We start from the raw sequence: 11625 nt of genomic DNA on the forward strand, positions 1-11625 counted from the left end.
GCCTCAGGCAGGGCCCCCCTCCGCTCTCTGAGCCTCAGTTTGCTCCGAGGGGATAAAAGGTTATCCTGAGGGAAGGATGCTGCATTCATGAGCCTCATATCTCTTGGGCTTCCCCGAGTGGGACATTCTTGTTATGAATCTGCTGGGGCACATGGAAGCTGCCCTGAGCCAAGAAGGGTGCTAAGTGATGAGGGCGAGAAAAGTGACTCCAGGGGGCAGAGAGGACATGACAGCCAGCGGGGTGCAGGCAGCCAGGAGGAATGAGGGGGTCCCCCAGAGGAGATGGGGACAGACAGCTTTCCAGGCGTCCGTCTTAGAAGGAGAAAGAGAGGAGGTGAGTTTGCAGGAGCCTGAGCATACAGGCGGATGGGGGACAAGAAGCAGGGAGGCAGCCCGGGGGTTGCCGGGCCCGTCTGAACCTGGGCCAAAGGGTTCTCTTCACACAACTTCCGCAGGCGGCAACCATGTCTCAGCCCGCGGCCAAGGCCTCGGCCACCGCCGCCGTGAACCCAGGGCCCGACGGGAAGGGGAAGGCGGGCCCGCCCCCAGGCCCCGCCCCGGGCTCCGGCCCCGCCCCCGCCCCCGCCCCGGCCCCCGCCCAGCCGGCGCCCGCGGCCAAAGCGGACCTGCCTCCCGGCAGCTACAAGGTGAGCGCGGGCCTGGGGGCGGGGCGGCGGGCCTGCACCCCGGCGCCTGCGCGCCCCCGCCCCGCCCCCTCCCCCGCCCCGCCCCGCCCCTCCCCCGCCCCGCCCCGCCCCCTCCCCACCTGCTCCCCCGCGTCCCCGCCAGATGCCCAGCAGGCTTGCACCTGCTTTCCAGTTTTTGTCGAAAGCAAGAAACAGAAGGAAAGAAAGCGGGCTGGCTTAGTGTCAGGAAACAGCTGTCCCAGAAGGTCCTCTCGGGCAGAAGGCCGCCCTCAGCTCCTCCTGAAAAGTGTTTCCAAGCTGCCGGTCAAGCTGAAAGGGCTCCTGGAGAGCCAGGCATCCGGTCCCCTGGGACCGAGTTGGGTTGCAACCGCGGGTGTTCAGAACTGGGTCATGACACGCTGTCAGGCGGTCCACCCCCCCACCCCCGGCAGGCTTTTATTTATGCGGCCCCTTATTTAATGGTTTAATTTCAATTTGATTTTTCATGAATACAACACGCATCTACAAACCCGCTATTTACAAGAAAAGGCAGGACTTGGTAAACAGCCTCTCTCTAACTTCAAAGTGTCCCCCGCCCCCCACACCCTCCCCGGAGCCCACCTCCCTCCTCCCCTGGGCGAGGGAACTGCCATCCTCACCCCGCCCCCTCACCTGCTTGCTTGCTGTTTTATGTGCTTTGATGCATTGTTCTTTTAAAAGTATACATTTGCACTTCATTTGTTTTTAACTTATTGGAATATACTGTATGTAACCGTTCCGGGGTTTTCGTTTTTCTTTTGTACCTCCTATGAGATTTATAACAGCCACTGACACTGTGGTGCATTGCTGAGGGTCATTTGTTGTGGCTGCTGTGTGGTGTTTCAGGGCGTGTCCATCACTCCTGACGATCGTGGGGTGGGCGCTAGCTTTGCTGTCATAAACAGTGTGGTCAGGGTGTTCTTAGCCATGTCACCTGCAGGAGCTTCTCTTGGGCGGATAAGTGCAGGAGTGGCAGGGCTGGGTCATGGGTGTGTTGAACCTCTCTCCATTTTACAGCTGGGGAAGTTGAGGCTCAGAGAAGGCACACACTTGCCTCAGTTCGAGCGAATGGCAGCGTTTTCCCAACTCCAGACCACTAGCAGACAAAAACCAAAACTGGATGCTTAGTGAGAGGAGGGTATTAGCCCATGTAGACACAGGGGCCCCTGCTTCTGGCCTCCCTTGTGGTTTGATGGGTAGACTTATGAATGTTTCCTGAGTATCAGCTCTGTGGCAGAGGCTGGGGCTGGGAGATACAGAAATAGATCCATCCCTTCGAACCGGTGAGTGAAAGGGGAGAGGGGTACTTAGAGACCCGGAAGAAAAGCAGCAGTGACTGTGTATGTGTTACTTGTGCTGCTGATGGGATGGGCACAGTGAGGGTGTGTGGGAGGGGGCACTCGACCAAACTCACTCAGGGAAAAGGTATCAGGGAGGGCTTCCTGGAGGAGGTGACAGCTGATCCTAGAACAGGACAGGGGACATGAGTTCCAGGATTGGGGTGTGTGGTGGAGAGGGCATTCCAGGCAGAAGGAACAGCACAGATAAAAAGGCCTGGAAGGAAGATCCATCAGTTCCTAAGGGTGGCACAGACATTAAGTTCAGAAGTGGAGGGAAGGCAGGACAGGGTCATTTCACAGACCTCGGCTCCCAGCAAGCTCTCAGTTGATCTGGGCACGGCCTGCCCTTCGGTACATAGGTACTTAATGCATATTTTCCCTGGAGCCTCTCCATTTTGGAGGTACTCCCCCCCTCATTCTGCTCCCTGGGCACGGGGGCTCTCTCCTACAGCTGGTGGTCTTTGAGCAGGAGAACTTCCAGGGCCGGCGGGTGGAATTCTCCGGGGAGTGCTTGAACCTGGGAGACCGTGGCTTCGAACGAGTGCGCAGCATCATTGTCACCTCCGGACCGTGAGTGTTTAGGTGGGGGGGGGGGCGGGGGGGCGGGGGGGGGCGGGGAGGCACTCCCACAGCCTTAGTAAAATAGGAATAGCAAAACAACCATAGCTGCTCTTGACTGCCTTCCCCTGTGCTAGCAGAGACGCACACGGTCATCCCTCAGTACCCTCCGCGGGCTGGTTCCTGGACCCCCAGCAGATACCGAAATCTGTCGATGCTCAAGTACCTGGTATAAGACGGCATAGTCCAGCCTGACTTCTGTATTCGCAGATGCAGGACCCCCCATACTGGGGCCAACTGTGTGCTATTTCTAGGGCTTGTTTTAAAGCCAAGAGGGAGGAAAGGGAGGTATGGTTCTCCTTCCCATTTTACAGATGAGGAAACTGAGGCTCCAAGAGGTGATCTGATAAGCGTAAGGGCACACTGACAGTAAGGTATGATTCCAGGCTCCAGAGAAATGTTGTTTCTGCTGCAGAAGGAGCCCCCTGCCCATCACTGATGGCAGGAGCAGGGCAAAGGGCCAGGTCTCCACTAGCTGTCCCCTCTCCTGGGCAGCAAGCAGCCTTTAGGATAGTAACGAGCTTCTGTTGAGTACCCACGAGGTGCCAGGACGGACTGAGGGCTTTACCTAGATGATCCTACAGTGCTGTGTGGGAGAGGGGTGGTTCTTATTCCCATTTGATGGATGGGGAAACCGAGGCTCAAAGGGTGAGTAGCAGAGCCTGGGTTCGACTCAGGTTGATGAGTTTCACTCACAGTGCCTATATCATCCTGCTCCACAGGCTGCCCCTGACTCTCTGGGCCTAAGGCAGAAATAATTGTCCCTTGGACATAGTGGTTGTGCCAACCTCAACCCCTGTAGACTACGCTCAGGGCGCAGGGCCAACCTCTGGACAAGACCCACAGGGCCCGTTTGCCTCATCTCTCCAACCAAAAAGCCTGCAAGGGGTGTGATCAGCCTTTACAACCAGCATCCTGGGGCTCTGGGTGCTACAGAGGGCAGAGATAGGCTTTGAGATCAGACATGCCTGGGTGTGAGTCCCAACTCCCCTGTTTACCTTGTTCAGTGTCTAAGCCTCAGTTTCCTCATCTCTGAAATGGGCAGAGTAATGGTCCCCACTCCCTTCCACTAGATTATTCTCAAGTCTGAAGGCAATAATGCAGCATGGAACTGGCATTCTGTGGGTGCCCAGACATTAGCTGGTGGTAACAAGGATTATTGACGCTTCCTGATGCTCTGTGTGTTTAGCCAAGTTACCATGGGCCAGGGTAGGCTGGTAACCTCAGCCCCACCCTCAGATTCAAAGCCCAGCTGAGAAGAGAAGCTGCCGGATGTGGCCAGTTTGGGTTTTCAGGCTTTTTTCATTATCAGTGACTCAAACCCAGAGTATTTCTCCTCCAGCAAAGATGCAGCTGGTCTTTGGTGTGTGCTCTGGTCCTGGTTCCCAGGGCCCCGGGCCAGTGTCAGGACCAGCAGGGCCCTGGGAGAAACAGCGGTGGAGAAAGCGATGGAGGGGATGGGGTGAGCAGGGGGAGGGGAGGAGGGGTGTGCCCTCACACAGCTGGGGTGGGGAGGCAAGCCCGCTTGAAACCCAGAGGCCTCAGCGGACACTCGCCACCACTGCCGTGTGACTTTAGACCAGTGACTTAACCCCTCTGAGCCTCAGTTTCCCACATCTGTGAACTGAGATTCCTGCCCTACCTCTCTCCTTGCTCATATGAGCCACAGGAGATGAGAAAAGGCACTAATATAGACAACTCCTCACCCATATCACTGGGCACTGTGACTCCTGAATAAGACAGTTTTAGGGGAGGGTGTCGGAGTGGCAAGACCGCTCAGTGTCTGTCTTTCCGTAAGCTCAGATCTCCAGCTTCCCTTCCTCTTCAATCATGAACCATCTTGCGGGCTGTGTTTTCTCTTTAGACCCTCATCGTCTCCTGCCAAGGTAGATGCAATCCTCTCTTCTCCTTGACGGAGGCTTAATGAACTCAGGTGACTTGCCCAGATCACACAGAACATAAATGCTAAAGTGGGATTAGAACTGGGGTCTGTCTGTTGCCAGTCTATCCTCTTAACTCCTGCACAGCACCATCTTCCAAGGCTCCCTCTCCCCGCACCCACTCATCCGTCTATAGCTCAGTTCATCCATCCACCTGCACACGCATTCTCCATCCATTCATTTATCCCTCTATTCAGCGCTCCTTCCGTCCGTCCATTCTCCACCATGCATCCATCCAGCAAATACACTCCTCCATAGATCCATAGATCCAGCCATCTACCCGGCCACCTACCTGTCCATCCACCCATCTGCCCGTTCATTCAGCCATCGGTTCACCCATCCACCCGCCGCCCATCCACCTGCCCAGCCTTTTCTCATATGCTCCAGCCTCTGTGGGGCTGAGGCAGATTCGCCTCTATTCTGGAAGAATAAATCTGCATCACCAGTTCTGTCACCCTGCTTTGTGGGTTGGCGCCTTTCTCAGACGAGACCTGAGGCTTCCTGGACACATTCTATTTCAGCCTGTGGTAGTAGCCTCCCCCGCCCCCATCTTCCCCCTCTCGTTCTGGGTAGAGGAGGGTCCCAGTCCCCATCAGGGAGATGAGACTAATGTCAGCATCCCCCAGCCCTCTCTTGTTCCCTGAGAACTCCAGAACACAGAGAGGAAAGTTTAAGGGGCTCCTTTGTCACAGCCTTCTCATCTATGAAATGGGCATCATCTTATCTCCCCCAGAATCCCTGGTCCTTTTAACAACAAGCTCACTTCCCATCCTCAATCAGGCTGCACTGAGAAAGCCCCCATCTGACGTCAAGCTTGTAATTAATCCTTTTAGAAAACTGAACAACTACATATGCACAGTCAGATTTAATTCTCATAGGCATCTGAGAGGCAAACATTACTCTCATTCCCCCTTCCACTGCCCCCGTACTGATTACTGTATTCTGTATGCTAGGCCAGCCTTTGTCAAACACGATTCAAGCACCTGTATCAATTTTTCCCTACCCCCATACCTGCAGGAATATTATTTGTTTAATATACTTATTTTATTTTTAAAAATAATATCTATTTATTTGGCTTCCCCGGGTCTTAGTTGTGGCACGTGGGATCTAGTTCCCTGGCCAAGGATCAAACCTGGGTGCCCTGTGTTGGGAGCCTGGAGTCTTAGCCACTGGACCCCCAGGGAAGTCCCTACTTCATTTTAAAATGACCCTTTTTTGACACAAATAAACACATATCAAAAGAACCTTTGCATCACTTTTACAAATGGAGAGATAGTATCACCTGCGGTAAGTAAAAGGTATCTGTAGAAAAGATTCCTACTGTGAACACAGGATAATAGCCTGCTCAAGGCTCTGGTCCGGTGGCCTGTTCTTCCTTTGCTACAAAGATAAATTGTTGTTCAGTTGCTAAATCGTGTCCCACTCTTTGCGACTCCCTGGGCTTCAACATGCCAGGATCCCCTGTCCTTCACTGTCTTCTGGAGTTGGCTCACATTCCTGTCTGTTGAGTCAGTGATGCTATCTAACCGCCTCATGCTCTACCGCCCCCTTCTCCTCCTGCCCTCAATCTTTCCCAGCATCAGGGTTTGTTCCAGTGAGTCAGCTCTTTGCATCTGGTGGCCAAAGTATTGGAGTTTCAGCTTCAGCATCAGCCCTTCCAATGAGTATTCAGGGTTGACTTCCTTTAGGATGGACTGGTTGGATCTCCTTGCAGTCCAAGGGACTCTCAAGAGTCTTTGGGGTTTTAAAAAATGTCTTCTGATGTGTTATTTCCCCCAAGTCCTCACAGTGCTAAAATTATGTGTAAATCCTACATCTGGGGAGATATTTGGCTTCTGTGATTGTATACACTGTCTCATTTAATCCTACACCAACTTCAAGAAAATAGGCAAATTAGATGAGGACACCGAGGCTCAGAGAAGTGAAGTGTCTTGCCCATAGTCTCCCAGCCAGTCAGTGACAGAGCCTGGGATCAACCCCTCCCTCCCTCCAGCCTTGCTGCTGCCTTGCAAGGCAAAAATGGGAAAGCGAGTGTGGGGAGGGGCCTTCTGCCCACGATGGCTTCTCCTCTCTGCCTTCGCCCCTCCTGACTCTCCCTACCCTGCCCACCTCTCTCCCCGTCCAGCTGGGTCGCCTTTGAGCAGTCCAACTTCCGGGGGGAGATGTTCGTCCTGGAGAAAGGCGAGTACCCACGCTGGGACACGTGGTCCAGCAGCTACCGCAGCGACCGGCTCATGTCCTTCCGCCCCATCAGGATGGTGAGTGGCCCTTGGACCGGGCTCGGGGCGGGGGAGGTGCTGGGGCAGGAGCAAGCCCGAGGTGTGATGGCCAGGAGACCTGAGGAGTCAGGTGAGCAGGAGAAATGAAGACGGAATGTTGGGCGGTGACCTCTGAGCTCGTCCAAGGGCAATGTCAACACACAAGGCGCCTGTGATACACTCATCACGTGCCCTGGAATCCGGTTTTGTTTTTAAATATAGTTTCATTTCTTTCATTTTGGCTTTGCTGGGTTTCCATTGGTCCGCAGGCTTTTCTCTGGTTGCGGAGAGCGGGGACTGCTCTTCGTTACAGCGCACGAGCTGCTCTCTAGCTCATTGAAGAGCAGTCCCCGCTCAAAAACAAGAATGTAAAACACCTCCTTAGGGACTCCCCTGGTGGCCCAGGATTGAACTCAGGGGCGCTGGTTCAGTCCCTGGCCTGGGAACTAAGATCCCACATGTCCCATGGCACAGCCAAAAAGTTTGTTTAAAAGACCTCATTAATATTGCTGTGTTGTCTGCCTATTGAAATTAGCATAATTTAGACATATTTGCTTAAATAAAATATATTATTAGGAAAAAATCCCAATACCAGGACCCCCCCCCCCCAACCCAGACCAATTTAATCCAGATCTCCAGGGCTTATTCGCCGGCACTGATTACTTTCCATGCCTCTGAGGTCTCTGGGCAGCCAGGGCTAAGAGCCACTGGTCCAATCCCTCCCCCGTACCCCTGCCACCATCCTGGGTGGCCCATTTTCTCTCTTACCTCCAACTTTCGGCCAGCTGGGTCCTCTGGCTCCTTTCCAGCCCTCTCTCCTGAGATGTTAGAGGGATCTCTGTCTCGACTGTCTCCCAGATGCAGTCATTCATCCCAGCACAGACACGTGGGTGTGTTTCTGCCCGGCTCTGTGGTAGGCTCTGATGTGCTAGTGTGCTTACAACAGGCAAGGTCCCTGCCCCCATGGGAGGCGGATACTGAACACCTAATCACAGAAATCCACCTGTAATGGCAAACAGCCATGGTGCTTACTGCATGGGGGTCTTGCAGGGTGTGCTCAGAGAGGGGAAGAGGAAACTGGGGCTCTGGTATTGGGGAAAGGGGGGTGGGAGTGGCTGGGGGGTGATCCGGGGAGAGAGCTCCCAAAGGATGGGGACCGAGTCAGCCGTGGGCACAGCCTGCTGAGGGGACAGTGGGGGCAGCGTTCCTGGAGTGAAAATGGGCTGGGTGGAACAAGGAGGTAGGAAAGGGGGGCTAGTGTGGCTGCAGCAGAGGCAGTGGAGGGGAGCGGGGTGTAAGATGGGATGGGAGCAGGGACACACTTCTCTGGAGGGTTCTGCCCCTGGCTGGCTGTGTGATGCCGGGCAAGAAGCTTAACTTCTCTGAGCCTCTGCACCCCTGATCGGCATAATAAAAATATTGAGTGAATTTGTCTGGAGCTCTGGGTGTATTCCAGGTATCATGCTAAGTGCCCTATATGGGTTAGCTCTGTGAAGTAGAGGCTGACATCCTTATGTTTCTGGATGAGAAGGGCACTTCGAGGCTGGATGTTGGCCATCCCATGATGGTCTGAGCAGGCTCAGCTCTCTCTCTCTCCATGCCCAGGAGGCCCCATTCACCCCTGACCTGTCTCTCCTTCCCCAGGATGCCCAGGAGCACAAGCTCAGCCTGTTCGAAGGGGCCAACTTCAAGGGCAACACTATGGAGATCCTGGAGGATGACGTGCCCAGCCTCTGGGTCTACGGCTTCTGTGACCGCGTGGGCAGTGTGAGGGTCTCCAGCGGAACGTAAGCCCTGCTCCTGTGGGCCCTCATCCCCTGCTTCATTTCAAGCTCAGGCAGGCTGGGATGGCACCCCCCCAACCCGCCCCCGCCCCGCCCCCGCCCCTGACAGGATGCAACATCAGACATGCAGGAAAGGCCAGGAGGCCTGGATTCTGCCAAGAGAGTGTCATAGCCCTAGGGGGCAGGGGTGGAGTCATGTGTTGATGAATTACATGTTGGTGTAAACAAAGCTAGCAATTGTCCTAAGAAGTGGGAAGATGCAGCGAGTTGAGGCTTCTAGCCCGGTGTTTGGGTTGGAGAAATAGTGAAGCGCGGAGGAGCAGAATGGATGTGAGTAGACCATTCTGGGTGGGTCGAGGAAATGGAAATATCCAGGGAGATTGGAGCCTCTGGAGACATGAGCAGAGTGACATCTGAGAGGTGAGACTGTGTAACGAAAGGGCCTTGACCCTGTCACTAATGCGCTATGGCACCTGGGTGAACTACAAGCCCTCTCCGTGTCTCAGTGTTGCCCTCTATACAATGGGTACATCAGAATTCCTAATCCCAGAAGATTCTTTCTGCTCCGAACTCTAGAATTTGAAGCTTTCAAAACAGAGGCCCCCCTTGACCCCATGTCCATGAGAACACAGGGAAGGGCCAGATACCCAAAGGAGGTCACTTTATCCATCCCCCTGCCTCCAAAGAACCATACAAAACACCCCTGATCTCCTCAAGGCAAGTGGAAGGCATCTAACTCTCTACCCCAGATGCTTTTCTGAGTTCTTATAACACCATCAGGGCTGTGGTCTTTTTCTTGCCCTTTTATCCTTCCCTGAGACCCAGTATTCCAGTATGTAAGCCATCTGAAATTTACCAAATATTGACAATACGCCAGGCTTTGTGCTCAGCACACAGCAGGAGGCAGAGGTGAAGAAGGCTCAGCTCCTGCCTTCAGGGGCTTATTCAGTCTAGCAGGAGGGTGTCAGTACACCTGTGAGATAATGTCCAGCAATAATAGATAAGAGATGGTCCACACAGGAGGTAAGAGGGAGAAGAAAGGTTTCTGGGACTGGGTTCTATGTGCTGGAGTGGAGGGAGGGCAGGTCCAAGGTTTACCTGAGGAGGCTGGAACTTAAGCCAGACCTTGAAAGATGAGCAGGGGGTCTGAGAGAGACCTGGAAAGGCCCTCCCAGCAGAGGCAATGACAGAATTAGAAATTAATCATGGATAATAAGTTGTATCAAGTGCTTACGATGGACCGAGCACCATGCTAACTTCTTTCAATGAATCGTCATTGAGTTTTTACAATACACCCATGAGGCAGGTTTTCATCATCCCCATTTCATAGACAACAAGCTGGGGTTCTGATAAGTCACCTGTCTAGTAAATGGCAGAGCTAGGATTTGAACTGTTTGTCTCTGATACCAGAAGGTGTGTTCCCAGCCACTTCACACAAATTCACTTTCCAACAAAGGAAACCACTTTTTGGGCCAAGACTGCCCCTTCTTATTGCTAACCAGTCCCCAAGCCCTGTCTTAATTCCCTTGGATCCTGTTCTCTGAGCTCCAGGTCATCACTTTCAGTGGAATGTGTATTACTCTCCCTACCATGTATCTGTAATCCACTTAGTAAAGTACTTTGATTCATTTTCCCCTTTGGCCCCCCAAACCCTCATAAACCAGCTCCCATGACCATCCCCACTTCACTTAGAGGAGGAAGCCGAGATCTGTCAGAGAGGTGAGATCACTGCCCAGAGCCAGCAGGAAGGGGCCAAGCCCACCCAGAGGAGCCCCGGGTGCCCCCACCCTGCGAGGACAGGTGAGGGGTTGGAGAGCAGGCTGCCGGGCTGGATGCAGGACTTGCGGGTCCAGGGGGGCGTCTAGGTGCCAGGTGGTGAGACAGGCCGCCTCCACACTGTCCTTGCTTTCCCCCCAGCTGGGTTGGCTACCAGTATCCCGGCTACCGTGGGTACCAGTACCTCCTGGAGCCTGGCGACTTCCGGCACTGGAACGAGTGGGGGGCCTTCCAGCCGCAGATGCAGGCCGTGCGCCGCCTGCGTGACCGGCAGTGGCATCGCGAAGGCTGCTTCCCTGTCCTGGCCGCCGAGCCGCCCAAGTGAGTCCACACGCTGCTCGTGTGGCCTGCCCTGCTGCGGGCTCATCGTCCCCACCTTCCCCACGCAAATAAAAATTCCAGAAGCCAAGCTGTCTCCTGGGTCTATGAACAGATGCAGGCCTCAGTGTTGGCATGCGACTTCGTCCGTCTTGATAAGTATTGTAATAATAAAAACAGCAAGCACAGGACTTCCCTGGTGGACCGGTGCTTGAGGATCCACCTGCAGTGCAGGGGATGCGAGTTCGATCCTTGGTGAGGGAACTAAGATTCCACATGCCGTGGGGCAACTGCACCCTCATGCCTTGACTAGAGAGTCCACGCGCCACAGCAAAACATCCTATGATGTAACATAGATCCCACATGCCATAGCTAAGACCTGATACAGCCAAATCAATCAAATAATTTTTTTTTAAGTTTAAAAAACTAAAACTCAAAAAAAAAAAAAAAAAAAGAACCCAGCTAGTACCACTAAGTCCTTTGCATTCTCTTTGTATATCTTTTGCACAACTCTTCAGTTCAGTTCAGTCACTCAGTCGTGTCCGACTCTTTGCGACCCCATGGACTGCAGCATACCAGGCCTCCCTGTCCATCACCAACTCTTGGAGTTTACTCAAACTCATGATGAGTCAGTGATGCCATCCCACCATCTCATCCTCTGTAGTCCCCTTCTCCTGCCCTCAATCTTTGCCAGCATCAGGGTCTTTTCCTGACTAGCTCTTTGCATTAGGTGGCCAAGGTATTGGAGTTTCAGCCTCAGCATTTGGACAACTCTAGGAGGCCAGTATTGTATAATTATTCCTATTTAACAAGTGAGGAAATTGAAGGTCAGAGAGGGAAAGTGACTTGCCTAAGGTCACACAGCTGTCAAGTCAAGATTTGAACCCAGTCAGGTTCCAGAGTCACAATCTTAAAAAAAAAAAAAA

The 11625-nt window shown here is 53.6% G+C and overlaps 1 protein-coding gene across 1 annotated transcript; it reads left to right on the forward strand.

Annotated features, from left to right (window-relative positions):
• On the forward strand, positions 347–10790 carry CRYBB1 (crystallin beta B1). Its single transcript, XM_018061056.1, has 5 exons — positions 347–647; positions 2457–2575; positions 6689–6821; positions 8466–8608; positions 10523–10790. The coding sequence occupies exons 1-5, from the start codon at positions 465–467 to the stop codon at positions 10704–10706; spliced, it is 762 nt and encodes a 253-aa protein (XP_017916545.1). The 5' UTR covers positions 347–464; the 3' UTR covers positions 10707–10790.

This window comes from Capra hircus, chromosome 17 (genome assembly GCF_001704415.2).
Source record: "Capra hircus breed San Clemente chromosome 17, ASM170441v1, whole genome shotgun sequence".
Taxonomy (NCBI): domain Eukaryota; kingdom Metazoa; phylum Chordata; class Mammalia; order Artiodactyla; family Bovidae; genus Capra; species Capra hircus.

What these genes read in the sequence shown, in the direction of transcription:
- CRYBB1 (XM_018061056.1), top strand. Translation starts at nt 465, where the DNA reads ATGTCTCAGCCCGCGGCCAAGGCCTCGGCCACCGCCGCCGTGAACCCA. An exon ending in ATCATTGTCACCTCCGGACC is followed by an intron (nt 2,576 to 6,688) that starts GTGAGTGTTTAG and finishes CTCCCCGTCCAG; the next exon opens with CTGGGTCGCCTTTGAGCAGT. An exon ending in GTGAGGGTCTCCAGCGGAAC is followed by an intron (nt 8,609 to 10,522) that starts GTAAGCCCTGCT and finishes CTTTCCCCCCAG; the next exon opens with CTGGGTTGGCTACCAGTATC.